This window comes from Phyllostomus discolor, chromosome 6 (genome assembly GCF_004126475.2).
Source record: "Phyllostomus discolor isolate MPI-MPIP mPhyDis1 chromosome 6, mPhyDis1.pri.v3, whole genome shotgun sequence".
NCBI classification, from domain to species: domain Eukaryota; kingdom Metazoa; phylum Chordata; class Mammalia; order Chiroptera; family Phyllostomidae; genus Phyllostomus; species Phyllostomus discolor.
In genome coordinates, this window is record NC_040908.2 from 147,866,036 (window position 1) to 147,889,628 (window position 23,593).

A 23,593-nucleotide genomic window follows, 5' to 3' on the forward strand; every position below is an offset into this window, starting at 1 on the left:
CTATAGTTGTCATCTTCAGAGATTAGGTTAAAAATCCAATCAGAACGACCACAACTGGAGCGGGGAGGTTCCAGGACGGGGGTACAGCTAGGTTTTGAGACAGGAAGGTCCGGGATGTGAGAACAACCCCTGCAGGAGGACCCTGTGCAGGATGCCCTTTCCCACGTGTGCGGCTTGCCAGGCGATCTACTCCCGCTCAAAACAGAGGGGGTGGTCTGCGCTTTCTGCCTGCAGCAAAAAGAAAGGAGCCAGCCCCTCGAGTAAAGTGGGGAGCCACCTTTTTGCTGACAGAGAAGAGCTCACACTCAGTGATGCAGCATGAACTCTGTGCAATTAAGGATGAAGAAATAATGAGAATCTCCTACAATTAGCGTAAACACCCTGAAACTAAAGGATGCGACCGGTCAACACAGACTAGTGTGAACTCGAAACAGCATCTGTAAAATCTGAAGCTGTCACAGGGGGAAAATTTTTTTTTAACCAGGTATGGGGAAAGACATTTCTTAGTGTAAAGCTGGCTCAGGTTTTGGCTTAGAATTAAAAGCTCACCCCAGAGCCGTTCCCTGTTACAGCCGCAACGAGGAGACACTGCAGGGAGGCAGACCCCGGAAGACAACTGCACTCCTGCTTTCCGATCTCCTGTCTCCCTGAGGCTGCGCAGTTGGGGAATACGTGTCCAAATGATAAATATGAAATGCATGAACCCTTTGACCCCGTCATTTCATTTCTAGCAACCTCCTCTAAGGAAAGACCAAGATGGGTTTGCATATGTAAACATACAAGGATGTTTATAATAGTGAAAATTAGAAACAAGATAAGCCATGACAATAGGAGATTGGTTTTAGGGGTGATTCTACATCCACAAAAATACCGTATCCGTTAAGCAAGGTTATAGATTTACTTATGGATACATGTTCATAACACATTGCCAAGTCAAAAAAAAGACAACTTTTATAAAATTATTTTATAGGAAAAATTAGTTTATAGGTTGTGCTCTCATTTTTCTTAAAAATGTTTTGATGTGTATATAAGCGTAAGTCCCAAATGATATTGTACTGTGTTAAAGACACACATGGCCTGTGAGTGACATGAAAGGCGTCATGCTTTTGTGATCTTGCTTGTGTCTAACCAGTACGGCTCTCGTGCATGATGAGGACACTTGTTGTAAATACACTCCCCACCCCTACAGAACGGCACCTTGGTATGGGTTACTCCTGCCCCAACTCATACTGGTGCATCCCTGCAAAATCCGAGTCCCGTGAACATTTAAGAAAAGTAACATTAAAAAGAAAAGGTAAAAAGCACACAAGTCTTCCTATGTGATCTCCCTTAAAAATAATTATGTCTAAATCTTTTAGTGCCCACCTGCCTATTTTTTTTTAAGTAGAAGACACAGGCATTTTCTTCCATAGCACACGCGGCAGTATTTTTTTACCCCATATACCAGCCTACCTGATAAAACTGTGACATCTGATTACCTGTTACTGGCCACGTACCACGAGATTACCACTCACCACCCACTGACACGCTTTAAGGCGGTCTAAGGTGTTGGAAGTATTGAAGCACCAGTTGTCGGAGTTGATGGGATGGCCTCCCAGAGAGGAAATCACGGATTCCCTGGGTTAGAGGAAAGAGTCGTTAGCCCTCCTTCTAAAGCTCAGTGGCACTCCCTCATGCCCCTGCCTGCTGATCATCTGACCTAGGTCTGAATCCCCGCTTTGCCCCCTGTCTCTCAGCCCAGCACCTCCTGAAACTATACCTTATCTTTATACAGTTTCAGAACAGACGAAGCCCTGGCTGGTGTAGCTCAGTGGATTGAATGCGGGCTATGAACCAAAGCATCGCAGGTTCGATTCCCAGTCAGGGTACATGCCTGGGTTGCAGGCCACGGCCCCCAGCAACAGCACATTGATGTTTCTCTCTCTTTCTCCCTCCCTTCCCTCTCTAAAAATAAATAAATAAACTCTTTTAAAAAATCTTTAAAAAGAGAACAGATGGATGAGCTTGAGCAGGACTCTTCTTGCTTGGGGAGACCCTGATATTATGGGAGGTGATATAATTGAAAAAATAGCTGGTCTTTGTCCCTTGTTCCTGGAAGGCACCCGGCTCCCAAAACCACAGCACTCTCCAGAGCGGTAAGAGTCTTTTGTAGGCTAACAGAGAGGGACGACTGGTGACCCAGGGCTCTGCCCCTTGACAACCTCAGAATGGGATGGGGGATCACCAGAAAGACCAAGGCTTGATTAGGAGTTTGGATCTTTCAGCCTCACCACCAACCCCTGGGGAAGGGAAAGGAGCTGAAAATGGAGTTGATGACCAAATGGCTGGTGAGTCCATGGGTCGTGCCTACTTAACGAAGCCTCCATAAAAATCCCTCCAAAAAAAAGCCCCTGACGGCTTCGGGAGCTTCTGGCCTGGTGAACACACCAAGGTTTAGGGAAAGCTCCGTGCCCCTCCCCCCATGCCTTGCCCTCTGCATCTCTTCCATTTGTCTGTTTCTGAGTTATACCCTTTATGATAAACTGGGAAACAAAAGTAGAATGCTTCCCTGGCTTCTGTCCCTGAATCAGTCTCGTGAATTTTCAGACCAGAGGAGGGGACTGGGGAGAACCTGCTGGATTTATAGCCTGTCTGTCGAGAACCCAACCTGGGCTTGTGACTGGTGCCTGAGGTGGAGGGAGTCTCCAGGTTGACAGTGGCAGGACTGAATTGAATTGTAAGACACCCACTGGTTTCAGAGAGCTGGAGACAGTAGAAAAAATACCATGTGTTTTGAGTTAGAAATGGTGTGAGGGAAAATAGTTCAGGGGTTAAAAGCACGTAAGAGAAAAACCTTCTAAGAAACTTCTGCTAGTACAAATACACCACTCATGAGATCAAGGAAGTCCAGGACCTACTTTCTAATCATATTGCCTGTGACTCCACGAGAAAGAATCAGCAAACACCCCTGGCTGTGTGCTAAATGTTAGCATCTAATTTGCAAAGCCAAGACACTGATGGGTAACCCCATCTAAGTTCAGCTGGCTAAGAGTAACCCACTCATGCTGTTCCCAGGAAAAGAGTGACTGGCACTCATCATTACAGGGTGTCGCCCACACACACCCCAGGCGCTATATGGTGTGATCCGCAAAGTCCTTCCTGCCTTAATTTTTTTTTCCAAAACCCTATCCGGTGAGCAACCTTGTCCCTATTTCATAGATAAACAAACTGAGCCTCAGAGAGGCTCATTAACTTCCTTGAAGTTATACTGCCGGTAAGTAAAGGACCGGGGCATTTTGCTTGGGTCTTTCTGAATATCAAACACATTATTTTAACCTCTGTGCAGCGCTGTCTCCCAGAAGCTGTTCTATGCAAAGTGTCTCATTATTGGAATATTCTAGTGCACTGCAAGAGATCAGATATTCTCAAGGTTATCATCTTTATCCTGTCCCCTGTCATCGTTAATAGCATTTCATAGAGGCCTGCACAGGTGTGGCTTCCTTGAAGGACTTGCTGCATAATTTGCAGAGCCCAGGGCAAAATAAGAACACAGGCCCCTTGTTACTAAGAATTCCAAGATGGGGCGATGGCAGAGCCTTAAACCAAGGACGGGACCATTCTGAGCTCAGGGCCCAGAAGCTGGCCCTGCGTCCCTGTGTCCCTGTGTCCCTGAACTTACACTCAAAGAATCTGAGATCCTCTTAAAGGAGGAATCAGAAATGCTTGTGGTAGCCCTGACTGGTGTAGCTCAGTGGATTGAGTGTGGGCTGAGAACCAAAGTGTCGCAGGTTCGATTCCCAGTCAGGGTACATGTCTGGGTTGCAGGCCATGACCCCCAGCAACCACACATTGATATTTCTCTCTCTTTCTCTCTCTCCCTCTCTCTCTCTCTCTCTCTCTCCCTCTCTCTCTCTCTCCCTCCCTCCCTTCTAGCTCTAAAAAATAAATAAATAAAATCTTTAAAAAAAAAGAAATGCTTGTGGTAAAGAACTCATCCAGTGAGCTTTTCGACCACTTTCACGCATTTATCCAACGAATGTCACATGACCAGAGGACACGAAAAACACAAAGGTGAACTTCAGACACCCCAAGCAGACACTGAAGCGTCCCTTCTGCTCCCTGTAAACATGGAGTGGTCTTCGTGGCTGCCCTCAGCCCAGCTTAGCTCCAAGGGGACGAGATCGAGTCCTATTTAGACAAACATATGGACACGTGGATAAGTCCCCGTCTCCTCCATGGCCGCCTCCCAGGGAGCGTGTCCGTAACAGAAACACCACATTTTCACGCCTCTTTTAATTTTGTTGCCTCTTTCCAGCTGGGTTGGGACACGGACCAGACTTCTGGGGTGGCTGGATAGTCCCTTTGAAAAGACAAATATCTGCTTTCATGCTTCCCTTCTCGGGTTGTTTATTCTGGGGCCTTTCCAACCTTTTCAAAATATACCTTTCAATCCCTCAAGCATCTTTTCCTCCCTCTTCAAAGGCCTCTCTGCTTCCCCAGGGTTGCCCCTTTACCTTAAAAAACCTGCCAATAATCAGGCAAAACCAGGTAGGACATACCCGAGTTCTGGAACCAGTAACTCTCGTTCAAACCCCGCTGGTGACTCAGGGAGAAGCCCGGAGGACAGGGACAAGGAGCCAGGGCCACGCTGGTGAATGGTGACCACTGTCAACTCGCTTCTCTTCTTCTGCCCACGTGTCCCAGGCTCCAGAGAGCTTGATTTGACAACTCCAGGTCGCTTGGAATGTAAATAATCGATGCAGAGGGGCTTCCTTTCTTAAAAACCAAGGCAACAGCTGCTGCTGGCCTGGGAAAGAGGCAATTTGCCCTCTGGCTCTTGCTTCAGCGCAGCGGGAAAAGCACCATTGTCTAGAGCTGCCCGGTCAGGTTCCACAGTGCCCCCTGCTGGACAAACTGGTTTGGTCTTCCTGATTCCTGAACGGTGACGTGGGGATCTGCGAGTGGGGGACTGGAGTCTGCTTTCCTGGGAACCCACTGAGAGTCTTCCCAGGGAGAGAGGAAGCCAGTCAAGTAAAAACATGATCCGTGTATCCTTGGTTCTCCCAATGAACAAAGACTTCTCTGCCCAAGGAAAACACAGCGTCTCTCCTTGGATTCTATTTTGACCTCAAAAACAGCACTTTGATTGCCCTGGAGGACTCTAGCACGGGCAGTGAGGACAGTGAGGGTGGTTTCGGCTTGCAAGAACTTCCGGGAAGGCTCAGGAAGGGGGTTCCATCAACCGGCCCTTCATCCAATCACAGAGTCCTCAGGGTTAAGAGAGAAGACGGGGGGCACAGTGTCTGTCACCTGTCTACCAGGACACAGCAAACACCCCTCCACTTGTCCCCCCGAAAGAAAACTCCAGAAGAGCATCCACTCCAGAAAATACAGAAATACCAAAGATTTCCATTTAGCTTTCCAGAAAACACACATACCAGCCACGGGACATTATTTCTAGACGCATGGCTCTTTTTTCCTTTTTTTCAATTATAGTTTACATTCAATATTCTATTAGTTTCAGGTGTAGAGCAGAGTGGTTAGACACTCACACGATTTATGAAGTGGTCCCCTGAAACGTCTGCCCCCCACCTGACGCCATGCATAGTTATTACGATAGTATTGACTCTATTCCCTAACCTGTACTTTACATCCCCACGACTGTTTTGTAACTGCCAATTTATATGTGCTTCTTAATCCCTTCACCTTTTCCACTCAACCCCCCAACCCCTTCCATCTGGCAACCATCAGTTCGTTCTCCATATCTTTGAGTTTGTTTCTGGTTTATTTGTTCATTTCTTTTCTTTTTGAGATTCCACATATGAGTGAAGTCATACGGTATTGCTCTTTCTCTGACCGACTTATTTCATTTAGCATAATACCCGCCAGGTCCATCCATGCTGTCGCAAGGGGTAAGATTTCATTCTTTTTTATAACACGGCTCTTTTTTTTTTTTGCCCAACCACAGTAGGAAGCCAGAGAAAAGAACTCTGTTGGGAATGATTAAACATTCAGAATCTCTTCCCAAGTTAAAACAGCATCCATTGAACAATGCTGTCCGTTTCTGGGCCCTTTCCTTTTTCTAAATCAGTTTGACAAGCAGTTGAACTGTTGAGCCTTGGATTTGATTCACTGACGCAACTTAAATATCATCTTTGACTTAAGCAACGCTTCCTTGTATCTGAATATCGAATTCATGCTAGCTTCTCGTTGCTTCCCTTCACAAGGAGCAAGGAAAAGGAGTAGAAAGCCAACCTTATGAGAGGAGGCAGGAAGCCCGGGAAAGAGGGGGAATGGCAGTGGGCTCAAAGCCTCATCTGGTGGAACTTCTTTGCTTTTTATAACAGCAGGTCTAGGAGTTTGTCATCTTTCCCAGACAGCGGCCTGGGAACGTGACAGACTGTGACAAATACATTTCTGGCTTCACAAAATGCACTGCTGCCCAACGAATTACTCTTGGAACTCACCTGAACCCTATCAATCCTGAGTGGTCAAAAGGCTGGCTGCTGACTCATGGGCAGGGAAGTCTGACTGACCACCACAACCTTAAAGGGAGGGGGTGCCCAGCAAGCAAAGGGGATTTCTTACCTTTGGCCCTGATGCCCCCCCCCCTTAAAACCATCCCCTCTGCCCTCTCCGTGCCCTTGATGTCTCTTTCCCAAGGTGGACAACTTAATTGCACTAACAAGCATTGTGATAATGACGATAAGTCAGGGCACAAAGGAATTAATGTGGTGCTGATCCTTGGAGAGATCCTGGGAGTCCAGAGCAGAAGGATAAGAAGAAAACACTTAGCACAGCCTGTTATAATGAAATGCTCTAAAGAGGTCTGAAAAATGTGTCATGGGGACCAAGTCCCTGGAAGAGGCCCAGCTCAAGTGTCACCTCTTCCGAGAGCCCCCTCTATGTCCCCAGGCTGAGGGGGATGAGTATCCCACCAAGGAAGGCTTTCTGAGCGCACCGTGTCAGGGTCTGGGGGAATGCAACAATGAACCAGCCCTCCCAGAGCTTGCTTTCCTGAGGGAGGCAGATACCAACCAGAAGAGAAATAAATAACATGTTTTAAAATTGTGACCGATGCCACAAAGGCAGCAAGCAAGGGGAGTGAGGTAGGACAAAGAAAGAGAGACCTATTTTGGGAGGAGTGGTGAGATAAGAGCTCTCTGGGAAATGGCCTTTAAGCTAAGAACGAAGGATTGCTCAAAGAGGAGCAGCGGGAAGAGGGTAGGAACAAAGGGGGCGGGTCCTGAGGTGGGCTATTTGGGGAACTGACAGTCGGGGAGATGGTGTGGCTTCCAACAGAGCTGTCTGGGCTGGTGTGATGGCCATGGCCATGGAGAGGAAAGGCCAGGCCTAAGGGACAGCTCTGACAAAGAACTGAGAAAGCTTGTAAGTTAGAGCAGAGAGAAGAGAAAACAAAACAAACAAAAAAAAAAACAGGAAAGACGGCTACATTTCTGGCCTTGACCATCTAGACAGATGGCAGTGCCCTTTACTGAGACGGAGGAAATTTGGGAGCGAGTAGGGATGTGTCTGCAGGAAAAACCAGCAACAGTTCCATTGTAGCCATGGTGATTCCAGCTGTCGGTGGGGGAGCTTGGAGAAAAGGTCTCCAAGGATAAAAGAATAGAAATATTCACTTGGCAGCTTTCAGGACACATGTTCTGTATAAATGCCAAAGACGTGATCTGAAGAGAATGCAGAGCTGGGAGAACGGGGATCAGGAATGAGTCCTACGAAGTGTCACAAGCTATGCAAGAGTGCGAACAAAGAGAAGGCGGAGAAAGAGAATTCCTCTATGGGACTTGGAAAGGCTTGTGGAAGGTCAGTCCCCATGCCCCGCACCCATCAAAAAAATAGCAACCCCTACAAAAATCGATCCAGCTCTAGCCAGCTGACTAATGAAGCTACGGAAATAAGGAGGAGCTAGTAGCAGCACCTGTCATTCTATAGATCACTGTGGACTGCAGGGATCTGGCAGCCTAGACAGGGGAGCTTTTCCTCCCTCACTGTTCTGGTTGTCTTTCCTATGCTGTGGGATCAGGAAGACTGGAGGGCGCTTCAGCCAAGTACCTACAGAGCTGCCCTACCTGCCCTGCCCTGCCTGCCCTGCCCTTCCCTGCCCTGCCGTGCCCTGCCCTAAGGAATCTCTAAAGCAAGCAATGGGTCTAATTCTTTCTTTCATCAGCTTGTTCCACAAAGGGTACCCAGGACCTCACCATCACTGATCAAACCTTTTCCTCAAACCATGTTCCTTACGGACATGCTTACAGCATCCCCACCCAACAACTAAAACAAGCCCAAATGTAATCCTGCTCTCCTCTCTACTTCCCTATGTCCACCCTCCCCTTGATTGACGGTCTTGAAATTAATTTTACATGCATTTTCTCTACACCTATTCTCAACCCACACCAGCACGGCAAATTAGTCAGCCCTTTGCTGACCCATCTCTGGCACACCCAGTGATGGCCTGGAAATTGATTACTCCAAAGGCCACTTTTCAGGACTCATATTACTTAACTTCTCTACAGCATGTGGCGCTGTCACCCACTCCAAGACGCCCACTCTCTCCCGACTGCCCTCCTTACCTCTCCGCATCTTTGCACCCCACATCACCTCCCTCTGCCCATCTGTAGACACTAGAGCTCTCCAGGTTTCTTCCCGCAGCCTGATTTTTTTTTCTAGCTTCATGGTCTTTCTGAATGAGCTCATTTATTTCTGTGATCATAAGTATCACTCCGTAAAGGCCTCAGGCTCTTATGCATCTAATGGCTCAGTGAACGTCTCCACCCAAAAAATTCTAACCCAGTATGCTAACCGAATCCATCACCTTCTCTTTCCAACTTGCCATCTCTTTCCTGAATTCCTTTCCCGCACTCTCCCCTACCACCCATTTGCCCAATAAGAAACAGAGAAACAGCTTTATGCCTCCCTCTTGCTCACCCACCACATGCATTTGGTCACTGAGTCCTTCTAAATACCCTTGGAATCTGGTAATGCACACACAACCCCATGCCCTGGTCCAGGCTATTACCTCCCGCCTGAATGATGTGGTCACCTAAGTCATAACTCGTCTCAGTGTCCTGCCGCATCCACTCCTCCCAAGTCATGTTCTACCCAATGTTGTTAGAATAATAGGAACTTGGAGAAAACCTATCAATCAGGGACTGCTTAAATTGATTACTCTATGACAACACGGTGGACTATTATTAGATACATATAATGTGTATACACACCTAGAGGTGTTAAGGAAAAGGCAAGTTATAGGATGGTCTGTATAGGATGATACAAGTCACAGACCAAGAATAGGATGTTTACGTGGCATAGAAACATGTCTCAAAGGATAAACCAAAAAAAAAAAATGAGTCTTTCTAGAGAACAGGATTGGGCTGGGAGGCAGTTTTTTACTTTATTTTATGCCATTCTGTAGTATTTGAAGTTTTTTTTTTTGTTCTAGCTTTGTAATAATGCCATGTGTTTTGTTATGGGGAAAAGACCCACCAGGTCAAGAGACAAAAAGGTTAAAAATATTTTTTGTTCAAGGTAATTTCTTTGAAAGTGGACAGTGGATCCTTCACACCCGTTTATTTAGCTGATAAAGGCTGCATGCACAATGTACTTTCTAAATGTAGATTGAATACAATCAGTCTGGCTTTACCTAAGTACTGGAAACACGGACAATGTCTTATCTGCCGTAGTCAATACCAGGCATGTAACTTAAAAACAGGCAAGAAAAAAAGAACAGGCACGTTTCAACGTCGGCTTGCTTCCCCTTCTTTACTCTCCACCTGAGCCACTTGGATTAAGCTGTTGGGCTAATAAACACACACACACACACACATTGATAATCAATGTCCTGGTTTCGGAGAACAGAGTCGACTGCTATGAGAAGATCAGGGGAAATGCCCACAGGTATCATTTACAAGGCCTCAGATGATGTACAAAAGTGTTCTTTCATCTCTGGACACATCTCCATGTTTACCGAGGGAACGGAGCAGGGAAATGTCAACGCGCGATCACCTTCGGCAGGAGGTCGACAGAACGCATGACCCTTTGAGTCAGCAGAACAATGCAGTGGATACGGCAGGAGGGGTCATCCAGTTCACTGCCCACACTTTCCCAAGGTGGGGACTCCGAGGGAAATAACTCTGCTGGCAATATAGAAACTATGGCTGCCAACACTGGGAAAGCAACAATAGGTATACTGTGCTTCCCAATGTATCTGTGTGTTGTTCCTTGCGGCCCCTTCCATTAGTTCGAGCTGATTTCCCTTCGTAAATCAGCAATTTCAGATAACCATCCTCCCACTGGACCAGATGCCTTTGGAAGGTCTGGAGCGAAGACAAGTCTTCTCTGGTCTGTCCTTGGGGACCGTGTGGGTCACAGCCAACACTGAGGAGCGCAATGCCTACTAATTCTCCCCACACTTGTCCACCAGAATCCACCTCCCACCCCCTTTTCCCCTTGCCACACACTTCTTTTAAGATATAGTATTTCACTGCAGATGATAGCTTTATGGGCACGTGAATATTCAGCTTGAAAGCAACCCTACCCATTATTTTATTATCTCTCAAACATTTGAATTTGGAGTCAATAATGGATGCTGTGGCATGCTGCCCAAACCCTCATCCCCTCACTGTCAGGACTGAGGCATTCATTCCCCCAGCTGCTGGGAGTATTGATAAGTGACAGTAGTAACCAATTCCATCACCCTCCAAAGCCTTAGCCTGTACTCACCCAGGGCCGCCCCCAGTGCCCAAGCACAGCCCGGGCCCAGTGGCTGATCAGCAGTGGTAGAAAGGCCAGACTCTTCCCTCAGTCTGGGCCATCCCAAAGGGCCTCGCTTGTCCCTCAGCCTCCTGTGCCTGTGTCAGCTTCTCCCTCGGCCCACCCTGGCTTCCTTCTCCCTTCCAAGGGCAGTTAGGCTGGGAACGCCCCTCAATAAACTTCACACACCCAAGTTTCCCAGCACCAGCCAGCAGCAATGCCTTAAACTCAGTGTATCCACATCATGAAAATAATCAAAATTTGAGTACTCTCAGACTAGTAGATAAGCTCCTTCACTGGGAATGGGAGCAATTAATCCCGGTCGAGAAATCAATGATCCGATCAGCACTTCTCCTCCATGAGGATTTTACGGACGTCTGCTGATGGATGACTTCGAATCCCAGAAACACACTGGGGGCATTATTCAGTCTGTGAGGCTACTCTGTATTCTATCCTTAGAAATTAGTCCCATGGTTATTGTTGACACTTTTCTAGCCCATATGTTGCATTGAAATATAAAAAATCATAACTGAACCTCTCCCCCCCCCAGGGAACTTGAGAGTGTCTGAGATGAGTGTTGTCGGCTGATATCCATCCACTTCACCCCTGGATGAGTTTATCTATGTGTGCTTTGTTCCCGTTGACTTCCGCCTACTCTCCTGACAAAGCTGGTGATCAGATCACAACTGTCCCTTTGAGCGGACTGAGATAAAAGCAAAAACACAACCTGGTCTGCAGCACTTGGCTTTGCCCGACACCTGATGGAGAATGCCTTCCTTGTTTCATCTGTTTTCTCTCACTTTCATGCATTGTAACTACTTCTATTTGAAATTCTCTAGTTTCATGTCTACAAGCTGCGGTCTGACCATCTTTCTTGGTTGCCCAAACCTAGTCTCACTTTTTTTTATGGTGGCTTTTTTTTTTTTGCAATGTCACATCTCTACTTAAAGATTAGTTAACTTCTTTTTTTAACATTTTATTTATTTATTAGCGAGAAGGGAAGAGAAGGAGAAAGAGAGGGAGAGGAACATCAATGTGTGGTTGCCTCTCACGCGCCCCCTACTGGGGGCCTGGCCCGAAACCCAGACATGCGCCCTGACTTGGAATCAAACTGGCGACCCTTTGGTTCACAGGCTGGCACTCAATCCACTGAGCCACACCAGCCAGGGCTAGTCAACTTCTTTCTGTAGCCACTGCAGTCCCTCTCATGCATTGCCTGTTAAATTCTTCATCATCTCTGTTTGGCTATTTCACTTCCTTTGATCAGAATGATTGGAGACACCCACCGGAGCAAAAAAGCAAACAAAGGGAGAGTTTGTGAAGTTTTAAGGAAATGTGAATTAAGAGCAAAATGTGGATAGTATGAAACACTGTAGAATGAGATGACAAAAAAGAACCCAATAACAGCGTAAAAATCAAAATTTCTTGAAGCTTCCGTTTCCACATCTGTCAAATGAGCATAATATTTCATAGGAGTTTTTCAAGGATAAAATGAAATCATATATGTGTAGTTGCACAGACTTGGAATAAGTTAAAGTGAATGGTTTTATTTATATTTGTATATGGTGATATCTCTGAAAACCATTGACATATGACAATCTTCTCATGATGACCAAACAATATATTTGGTGGAGACACTTGTTTTTTAATCAAAAGAGAGTGGAATGCTGTGGGAATTGGGATTCCCTAAGGCCCAAAGGTTCCCAAAGGGAGTCAAAGGAGACCAGTGAGTCTGAACAAAGGGCTGACGTATACTGCCACCTACTGGGTGATCAGTAAACTGTGCCACTCTGACAAAGTCATACACAGAAATGCATCTGAAAGATTTCTTCCTCAATTTTAAAGGCACCTGTTTGCAAGTCTTGTTGGTGGAAAAAAAGGCCCAACAACATCAGCCCCACAGGACTAGCAGCTGTTTTAGGAACATGGGTAAATCACCACTCTAAACAGCCACACTTGAAAGTCACATAAGAAAGGAAATTTGCCCACGGACATTTGCCAAAAGTGCATTCCTAAGGCTCGATATTCCAAGGAACAGAACCCATGTGGTCATGCCCTGGGCTGTTTCAAAGCTCTGCATCTGTTGTAAACACTATCGGCTTCCTGACCACCAATAGTTGCAAGAGAACTCTGCATTAAGAGCGACCCAGAGCAAAGTTAAAGAAATAACAAAAGGTAGTGGCTAAGGGGTAAAAAAGAAGAAGTAGCTGGAACTGCCTTTCATGAGACAGAAATGGGATTTCGGAGAGTTTCTCCAGCCCACAGTCACCAGGCAGCGGCATACCCTCTGAGGACGGAGCCCAAGCTCTGGGTGTCTGAGTGGCTGCCTGAGAAAAGGAAGGGGTCAAGCAGGTGACATATGTGAGTATTGGGTGCATGCCCTGTCTCAGGGGACAGCCACCACTCAGCCTCAGCCCCTCGGGAGTAAACGGTTGTGGCCAAGCGACCAGGGACGCAGGGCCAGGCTGCCTGGGTTTAAGATCAGGCTTTGCCCTTTACTAGCTGTGAAGTCTCGGGCAAGTTATTTAGTCTTTCTGTGCCTCCGTTTCCATGCCTGTGAAATGAAGGTATGATAGTCCCCGTGTGTCGTATCATTGTGGGGATTACGTAAGTGAATGCGTGAAAAGTGTTTAAAACAATGCTGGGCTGTAATTACGCGATATACGGTACCAAAACGAAGGGGCAGGGCCTCTGTCATCATCAAATCTGCCCATGTTTGACAAAAGCCAGAATCAGAATTTTGTTTTTAGGTGAAATGTTTTTAATTTTAAACAATTATAATTTTAATGAAAATTTGAACATTTTCAACATCCCGTGGGAGCCCACGCTATATGCCTGGGGGTCACAGTCGTCCAGCGCCTCCTGCCCCCCGGGCTGGGGGCAGAGCCCAGCTGGGGAGGCAGACCAGCCTCAGACCCACCTCCAGCGCTGCCACCAGCCAGCACTGTGGCCAGCGCTGCGGTCCTGACGGCACAGTGGCTGGGAACCGGGGTAGCAGGAGCCCAGGACGGAAAGTCCTGTGCCAGGTTACAAGCAGCGAGTAACAGATGGCCCTTCCGACCAAATGTAACTCCAGAAAGTACTCTTGGCGACTTCAATGCAGCCTCTATACAGAGGTGGGGGGACGCGGGCGGGAGGTGGGGCGGAGACTGTCTCCCTGCTTGTCCCCAGGGACTTCACTCAGGGTCTTCTTCCACAGGCACCCTCCTCTATCCCAGAGGCAGCCTGGACTGACACAGGTCAAGTCCAGCTGCCAAGATGGAGCTCGTTCCCTTCATTCCATCTCTAAAGGACCGCCCTCGCTCAGCGAGCCTGTAATCCAAAGCAGCTGCCACGATCGCCAAAAACACCAGCCGTCCCCGTCCTATCGGCTACGTGAGAATCTCGATAAACATGGGAAGGAAAGATAATAAACATCAACACTGCCGAAAAACAACCAAAGCCCCAAAGACAATAAGGTACTCTTTTTTTTTTTTCGAGTTTCCAATCCACCCTTGCCTCTGTTCCCCTCGAACACAGCTGACCCGTCGTCTTTTCTGCCATTGTCTGAAGCCAGCCAGATTTATAACGCGATGCTAGTCCTCTGCTATCCCACTGACAAATGTGCAGCCCATCTGCCTCGAGTCAGTGATGGAGCACGTGGAGATGGAGTAGTGAGATATTTTTAAACACTCCTTTAATTAATGCACTCCGAGGGCTTGGCGCTGGCGCGGCGGATGGGTGAGGGGCAGGCAGCGGGAGGAGCGTGCGAGCACGGGATCCTGGTAAATAAAGAGATTTGCCTTAATCTGGGTTCTAAAACCTTTGCTCTGAAACATCCCGCTTGCCCCCCGACAAGCTGTTAGGGGCACAGAAGGGAAGACGGTCAGAGAGGCGGTGTTGTGGCGTGTGTGAGATGCCACAGGCATCGGGGACACGTCCTTCCAACGCCAACCAAACGAAAATGTTATCTCAGGGAGGACTCTTCTGCCGCGCATTGCTAGAAGATTTGGAATGTGTCGTCGTCTTATTTGATTAAAATAATTATAATAGGTGATTGAAATGAAGACTAGAGTCAGCTCACTCTGAGAGGCAAGCCCGTCCCAAAGGGATCCAAATCAGTATGGAAAACAATTGAGTTTGCCTTTAATGTGATGGGGGAGAACCAGACACTGGGTATTGTGTGATAACAGCCACAGAGGAGGGGGGGAGGGGAGATTTTCATTGAAACCAACCTGTGTTGTGTTTCAAACTGTGAGGAGGCTTTGCAATGCTGGATCTGTAGGATTTATGGCACACTGACCTAGAAATCTCACACTTCGCTGTTAAGTATGGCTTGTCCCTACAGCTGAAGCACCGTCTCTTATGGGCTTTCCCTTGTCTGACCATTTCCTTCAACCTGACCAAAGGAGACAGCACCCACTCGTGTGGCACAAACGAGGCTAAGAAGTAGCCATCGGGAGCCATGCTCAGACCTGCCTTTCGGGTTTGAACAACCCGGCTTTCCACTCTACAAGCTTCATTTGGATTTGGAAATCATTTCTTGAGAATTAAGCTTTGAATCACTCACAAGAGGCTGCCTTAGTCAACACGAAATGGCTTTCTCCCTGTTCCTCTAATAGCTATTTTACCCAAGGTGGCTGATTTTCATATTCTTGAAAATGAGAAAATGAGAAATGAAAACTGGAGCCAAGCCGGAGGCAGGCAATAGGCAAACCCCTCTGGACGCCCAAACCCCATGCCCTCCACTCCCTGCGCAATAAGCCCGCCCCCCAGGCTCTTCCTCCAGCTGACCTCAACCTTGTTCCCGAGGGGAGGAGAGAGAAGGCAACCGTTCTGTTCTGCTTTTGTTTGCCTGGAATAATAAATCCAGAGGCCTCCCTTGCCAGAGTTCTTCTCTTGTCAGCAGTTTTCTGTTTCACTTGCTTTCTAAGTCTGACTGAAACCCAAGCCCTCCTGGCTGGCTTTCGCCCTGACCCCTGGCTCCTGGGAGCTGACCAGAAGACAGATAGCCTGGGGTCCCTGACATACATGACGACTTAGCCACCTTCCACCCCGAAAACGTATTTCTAAAATGCCCTCCTCTGCAGCCTCTGGGTGCTCGGCTGTATCTCAGTCAATGGTGGACATTATTAGCCTGTCTGCCAGCAACTACTGATAGATAATCTCTTTCTAATTTGGGTCGGGGACCTAAAACTGTATTTCTAGCCATGTCAGGGGGCTCAGAAAAAGAAAACAGTGCTTAACTATCAAACTGGACCTTGCTTTGCAAGAAAATACCTCTCGGAGCCTGGGAACGACCAGAGTCCACTGCTGACTTTTACAGAGACCGGATGCTAATAATCCCAGTTCCAAGTGAGAAGCCTCAGATAACCAGAGTGTGTTGCAGCGTGCTTTGCAAAGGCCAAGTGCACAGGCTGATATTAAGAATATTCCGCCCTGGCTGTCGTAGCTCAGTGGATTGAGTGCGGGCTGCGAACCAAAGTGTCGCAGGTTTGATTCCCAGTCAGGGTACATGCCTGGGTTGCAGGCCACAGCCCCCAGCAACCGCACATTGATGTTTCTCTCTCTCTCTCTCTCTTTCTCCCTCCCTTCCCTCTCTAAAAATAAATAAATAAAATCTTTTTTAAAAAAGAATATTCCAAAAGGCGATTTGTATATGTCAAAGATGTGAGAGAAAGCCAGCAAATTGCAGCACCAGGCATGCCTAGTATACACTTCGGTGGTAACTGATATTTCCAGGTGATAACCTCGAAGTTTTGCCAAGTATTAGAGTCTCCCTGGAAAGATGACATTACGGTCTGTCTATATCATTTATGCCTAAAGCCCATTTTCATTGGACCACCTACTTCACAGTTATTGAAAGGATCAAATGTGATGATGTACACAAGTGAGCTTTGAATGTGAAGGGCTAAACATCAGATGTCACTATTATTTCTAATAGTTCTTTAAAAATTGGCAATCAACATGTTGTAGACTCGGTATCATCAAGTAACTGGTACCCAGAATTGTCAGTTTACCGCACTATCTCATTCCCCAAACATTGTGGGTCAAACAGAGTTGAACTGAAAATACATCCAGTGAAAGCACGTAATAGCTCTACTGCTATTTTTGCTTTCTTCTCGCCAATATACGTTTCAAGGAAACAATTTCAACATTGCACAGCGGCTCACATGGAGAACAGCCTGAGGAGGCTTCGAGAACTTCCCTCCACCATGCACCTTAACCGAAGACATCAGAAGAGGTAAGAGTATGCCACCAAACCTCATGGACAAGTCACTAATCAGAGTCCTCAACAGGAGCCAACCTACAAAAGCCAGTTCCCAGACCCTTGAGGTCTTTGTTCCCCCTCAGAGAGCCTGGCATGTGAGGGCCACCCAGTAAGTAATCAGGAAGGACAGACGGAAGAAAGGACAGACCAGGACTTCTGAGAATGCCACCTGCCCATCAGTTACTGCTCTGAAATGAGAAGGGGCCATGGGGCTTTTTGAATTTGTTTCCCCATCTTTCAAATTTTCTCAACTCATTCATCTCCTACACCCACGTTGCCCCGAACAATCCTTTCTTCGATTGTTCATCCACAAATATAACATCAACTGAGTGAGTCTCGTTAAAGATCCTGAAAATCAGTTCTGCTCTGTATTTAATGTCAAATCATTTGGCAGCCCTCATTGAGGACAAACGTGAGACGAACACACTTAGTCTGGGGACTTCTGTTTTGGTCTCAACCTCTCCTTTCTCTGCCTGGCCATCAAAATAAGGAGCTGGGTGGAGGACTTGTAAGGCTGCCACCCTCCATGTCTTTCCCAGATGTTTTCCAACCCAGCCCTTACAAGCAGGGGCCAATCTAGAAGGGCCCTGAAGGCAGCCAGAAAGGCCTTAATATCTTTTCTGGTACGAAAGACTGTTTAATCAAACAGGGAAGACACTGAGGTGTAGCCAGATGGGCCCTTAATATTTAATTCCAGAAATCTGGTTTTGGAACATTATACCACCCTCCTCCCACACAGTGTCTTTCCACAGCATCTCTTTGGAGAAACAATAATAATAAAAAAAAAAAAAAGGTCTGCACTGCTGGACAGTTAGGGTAAAAAGAGAAAAGAAATCTCGTGCTAGCAGAAGACGCCAGACCCCTTTGGAAGGACTTCGGGGACAGAGAAGGGACGAGTCTCCTAAACACAGAGAGACAGTTTTGGGGACAGTTTCCCTTTGGTTGGAGTCTAGAAATCTAACATCAGGACCGGTTCTTCACTCCTACTTAGAGACTTAGTCCCTCAAAACAGGCCTGCCACACCGGTGACATTTATCAAAGAGAAACTATGGGACGGCCCGCACCATCCTTGGTGTCCGTCCACGGGCCCAGAGACCCGCTGACATTAGCCTTCCTCATAACATGGACCCGGGGATCGCCTGCAAGCGGCTAGTGCAATTTCGTGAATTAACCAAAAGTCTGAGCTCCCCAAACAGTCCTTTTATCCCTCCCCAGTCTCCCCTGAGTTGGAAAAGTTTCCTGGGACAGACGGGTCCAAGGGTGTTGTTCTGACTCTTCCGTGGTGATCTGACCATTGGAGGGATCCTTTTGCACCCCTCGCCCCACACCCTGCAGCCCCATCTCCCTTGTGTCTTTATCACTGAGAACATTCGCCACCCATCTGCAGCCTCCGAAGGCAGGAGACGACCCCACAGCTGTGGGCAGAATGGGAAAGCCAACACTTTCCCGCTGGAGTCTCGGGAGGGACTCCTGCCCCTGCCCCGAACCACTTATTTTCCCTCCTCTTCCCGGGAAGCACCCAAATCTCTTCCACTCTTCCTTAGCGCTGGCCAGGGAGATTCCGCCATCCAGGGTCAAGGAGAGATCAGAGCAGGCCGGGCATCTATTCGGCGGCTCTGCAAGTCTGACATTCAAGGCCTCGCGCGCTAGCCCTCGCCCCGCCCCGCCCTGGTCCCGGCTCATTCATTCCGGCGGGTCCCCACCTTCCAGCCTGCGCTGCGCTCCCAGCGCTGCTTCCCGGGCCCTGGCTGCCGCTCACACCGAGCCCAATCCCTTACTGCTTTTAAATCTCCAAAGTAACCTCAGGAGAATTTTAGCGTCACACTTTTCACACCCCCAACGTACTTTTTAAATAAAATAACACAATCCTCAATCTCTCGCATCCTCAAAGGGTTAAGCAGTAAGCTTGGCAAAAGAAAATCCATCCCCTCGCCACCCTCCCACTCCCAGCCATAGCTCCGACTCCGTCGCCGAAACCGGTGCCAGCGTCTCTCCGTCCCCATCCCGGAGAGCGGGCCATCACCCCGTGAGCGGCCCCTGCTTTCCTCTGGGTACAGAGATAAGCCCCCTCACCCTTCCGTAGATGCCATGGTGTGGGGAACGCCCCCTCCTCTTCGGCACAATCCGGCAGCGACAGGCGAGGGAGTAGGCAGGCGCCGGGGTGAGCGCGCAAGTGTGGCCGAGAGCGGTATTTAATGGGGAGCCTCTCCCCGCCCTTCCACCCGCCTCCTGGGTAAGCCCTTTAGCGCCTCAAGGGGAGCAGGAGGCTCTGCTGGCGCTAATCTGCGTCTCGGTTCTCCTCTGTGCGCGTCCTGCTCTCCCTTCCACCCGCCTCGGCGGCACTTGGCAAGGCGCTCGGTGGGTTCAGAGGGTGGCTTCCCGGAAAGAGCGCCGCCCCGGGGCTGCGGGTGGGCTCGCACGAACAGTGCGCCGCCACCGCAGACACCTGTGCTTGCAGAGGAGATTGCAGGCACCGCGAGAGGCGGAGAGTGAGAGCGGAGGGTGGTGGCGGAGGAGCCGTTGAGTGTGTGCTAGCGTGCGCGCGTGTGAGGGTCTGTCCCCTCCGGGGGAGGGGGTGGAGGCCGCTGCGCCCTGGCTCGGCGCCGGCCAGGGAGGGATTGTGAGGTTTAGCCCCGCCAGAGCTGGGGATTTGCAGGCGATCCCTCTCTATTTTCGTCGAGAGCTGACATCACGCGCGCCGCCGCCTCTGGAGACTCCTTTAATTGCCGCTCCTAGCCCCCCATCTCCAAGACGCGGCCCCTCCTCTGTCATCCCTCCCCCAGCCTCTCACCATAAATTAGCCAAATAAGAAAAGAGACCTCGCTAGTTGCCTGGGAAGGCCTGAGCAGCCCGTGGCAGGAGCCCAGGATCTGAGGAGTCGCTATTGTTCCCGCTCAAGCCCGCGTGGATCCGGGTCACCCCGCGCGGGGAGAAGCACAGGTTATAGCTCTGAGACCTGGGATGCCCCTGGGTCCCCGCCTCCCTCGAGCTCCCCGCCTCACTCCTTGGCTGACTTTCTCTGGCTCATACTCACCCTCAAGCTCACGCTCACAGGCCGCACACCCACTCCATCCTCCCACGTCCCGGGTACCGGGGCCCGTGGAATCCAAGCGACTGAAACGCGGGTGGCATGGCCAAAATGCAGCCCAGCTGCGCGCCCTCCCCCGTAGAGGCCCGAATAAATCTCTGGCCTTCTATTATTCATAGGGATTAATATTAATGCAGCTCCCTGGAGGCGGCGGGCGGGTGCTGGAAGGCCGTAGAGTTTTTAAGCCAAGGGAAATCAGCCTGGGGGTGCTGGCTGGCAAGGCGCAGAAAGATGGCCCAGGCTAGTGGCGAGCAACGCGTCTCCACCCACTGGGCTCTGGCTCGCCACCGGCTTCTGAGCCTCGGGGACAGCGCGGACAGATGGGCTTGGGCAAGGGAGGGTCGGAGCCTCCCCTCCGGCTTTACATAATAATGAAGAGATCCGTGCAGATTTTATTATCTTTGGTACCCTGCAGACACCTACAGCTCTACCACCTGCCGGACCTTGTGACCGCGGGAAGGAAAAGCCTCACTTTCCCCGCCTGCTAAGGGGGATCCAAAGTAACCCCCTTTGCAGAGGCGCGGTGAGAATTAAACTCCATCTCTCTCCCTCTCCCTCTCCCTCCCTCTCTCTCTCTCTCTCTCTCCCTCTCCTCTCCCTCTCTCTTCCCGCTCTCTCTCTCTCTCCCTCTCCCTCTCTCCCTCTCTCTCTCCCTCTCTCTCTCCCTCTCTCTCTTCCTCTCTCTCTCTCTCTCTCCCCCCCTCCAGGCGGGGTCTCAGAACTGGTGGTGTCTGCTAGACACCTGTCTCCTCCCTCAGCTTTCCTGGGGGAGACAATCTTCAGCCTTCTGCCTTGCTGGCCCTGGTCAGAGGAACGGTATGCGTCGGGCCACGTGCAAACTCGCGGAGCTCATCGGGGGACCGCGGCAGCGCCTCCAGAGTCCCAGCAGGACCGCTAAGTGGTGAAATGCCGAGCGCTGGTATGCGAGAGCCCGCGTGAGTTCTTCACCACCTTCCAGTGCAGTGATCGGGGGCAAAGTCCTCAACTTCTCTTCATCCCGTCTACAGAATGGGAGTAACGGCCTCAACCTCGCAGTGCAAAGAATGAAATGAAATGTAAAAGAAAGGCAAAGTCTTCAACTAGAGTTTTGCACACAGTGAACGCTCAAAAGATGTTCGGTTAAATTTTAGGAGGATAGTTTCTTGAACACAATATCAGACGAGATCAGGCACGTTCAGGGTGGTATGGCCATAGACAGAACACAATATCCAAGGATGAATAGGCAGCTGAGAGAAATAGCCAAAAAAGAAATAATAGAAGTTAAAAAAAAAAAACAACTCTGCTTCACCTCCTTCCTTCACCCACCTTCCCAAAATCTGCGTCCAAACATCTTCCCCAGGCATGCCTTCCTCCGTGTCTCTCCTCTCCTCTCCTCCTACCTTTTGTCTGCCCCAATAGATTAACCAGATCTATATCTTATTCATCCCAGGACTCTCACAACCCCTCTCATTTTGCATTTTCCTTTTTAAATTTTAGTTATTAAATTAATGTATAAATCTTTATGAAATGTATGCAACCCCCAGGACACACGTAGATGGAAAGCTACCATCTTGCCCCTTGGTGTTAGACTTGCACTGCCTTCTCTTTCGTCCTACCAAGGGTGGACGCGTGACCTTGTATTTGAAGTTGTCAGGTGCAAACCCCGTAAGTCTCGTTTTCTCTTCACAGTTAGGGATTTGACTTCCCTCTCTGCTGAGGCGGCCACTGGAGCACAAAGCCATGGGGATCTCTCCCAGACCTAGACACTGATGATCCCAGCAGCGCTGCTGCCACCCCCTTTCAGATGAGCGTGAAGGAACTCCCCCACCACGGTCCCTCCGTGTCCACACGCAGACAAGCAGGGGCGCTGAGCTGCACCGATTAGCAGCACTCTCTCTGCCAAGAGCAAGGTAGCTAGTGATACAGAAACACAGGGGAAGTAAAAGGAAAGAGAAAAGGGGTGGGGGTGTTTTTAACCCATCCAATTAAAAAAGACTCTCTTGTGCTAAGTGAGATAAGTCAGACACTGTATGATACCATTTACATGTGGAATCTGAAACAACCGAACTTGTAAAAACAGAGGAGAATGGGGGGTTCCTGGGGGCAGAGGGAGGGGGAATTGGAAAAACACCATTTAAGGTACAAACTTGGAACCGGTAGATTAGTAAGTCCCAGAGATCTCTATAGACAACAGCAGTGTGTTATAAACTTCAAAGTGTCTAAGAGACTAGATACTACTTGCTCCCACCACAAAAACTAAAGATAATTCTATGACATGATAGAGGGGTTATTTGGAGCTAAGGTGGCAATCATTTTTCAATATACAGGGTCCAGCACAAATAAAGTCCCCTTTTTATTACAAATCATAGGCATGTAATTCTGTAACATAACAATATCACACCCAAGCACATCCTATACCATTTTTAGGTGAGATGTTCAAATTAAAACTGTAAATTATTACACTCATATTATTACCCCACCAACCGCACTCAGCGCAGGTGGTACTTCTGCCAGACCCTGTATAAATGTAGCAAATCAACACATTGTACATCTCGAACTTACACAATGTGATATGCCAATAAAATCGTACTTCAATAAATATAAAACATTATTTAAAAATACTCAGCTATGTTTTCGGTGCTCAGGACCTGGGAGAATTCAGGTGACTCATCGAGTACGGCCAGAATGGATGGCAGTTCATGACATCACACTGCCCCCTTGTCTAGAAGTGACCATGTGTGGGAACCTGACATCCCATCCACACTTGAGAGACGTTTGTATTCAGCTGCCCTTGGAGACGAGGCCTATTAAATCCTGTGGAAGGGATACGCCACAGATAATTCTGGATCATATCCATTAAAATCAGCTATGAGGAGCTGACCCCTTGGTTCACACCAGAGGGCTCCTGCCAACATCCCCACCGATGCCCCACTTCTACAGCAAACTGGAGCAGTGCTTTTCAACCCTGGCTGCTCATTAGAATGTGCTGCGAGAGCTTTTTACAAAACAACAATGCTCAGGCCGCCCTCCCGCAACTTTGGTCCCATCAGCCTGGGGTGGGGCCCTGATTTCGGTGTTTTTAAAGACTTTCCCAGGTGATTGAACCTGCTATGCAGCCAACGTCAGGAGCCACTGGACTAGACCTAGTTCAACAAGATGGAGAGGGATTTGGAAACGAGGCCCCTAGAAGTAGTTGGCAAAAACGGGTGTGTTTAGCCTTTGGAAAGGCAAACCTAAGGAGGACACGATACAAGGCCCACCCTCCTCTTTTCAAATCAGGGAAATGAAATTTTTATCCAGGCACTTGTGTGTTATTCTGGACAACCAATGGGAGGAGCTATGGAAACATAGAATGTTCTCCTTAGGTTGTACACGCATGGAACTTGGAGGGTGAGCCCGTGAGACTGTACTGCACTGCCCCAGTGCCGGATCAGAGCCCACCTCTGGGTCAGGCAGACCTGCCTTAGACCCTGCCCCGCCATGTGCTGGACTCTGTGTTACCTTAGGCTGCGTGCTTCAGGTTCTCAGCT

At 48.8% G+C, this 23,593-nt stretch overlaps 1 protein-coding gene and 1 long non-coding RNA gene across 7 annotated transcripts in view; one reads left to right on the top strand and one right to left on the bottom strand.

Annotated features, from left to right (window-relative positions):
• SLC1A2 (solute carrier family 1 member 2) overlaps positions 1-20,198 on the bottom strand; it is a 143,421-nt gene extending 123,223 nt beyond the window's left edge. For 2 of the 6 annotated variants that reach the window (XM_036029246.1, XM_036029245.1), the window contains exon 1: positions 19,070-19,236. In XM_036029246.1, coding sequence (XP_035885139.1) covers positions 19,070-19,086 — 17 coding nt within the window. In that variant the 5' untranslated portion in view covers positions 19,087-19,236. Of the gene's footprint in view, positions 1-4,538; positions 4,735-19,069; positions 19,701-19,815; positions 19,915-20,030 lie in introns of those variants that run through there. The other 4 variants (XM_028515718.2, XM_028515719.2, XM_028515717.2 and 1 more) reach the window with 4 other exon arrangements.
• LOC118501325 lies at positions 19,421-21,145 on the top strand. Its single transcript, XR_004903959.1, has 2 exons — positions 19,421-19,485; positions 20,792-21,145. It is a non-coding gene; the product is annotated as an uncharacterized LOC118501325 (long non-coding RNA).
• Positions 21,146-23,593: the final 2,448 nt, after the last annotated feature.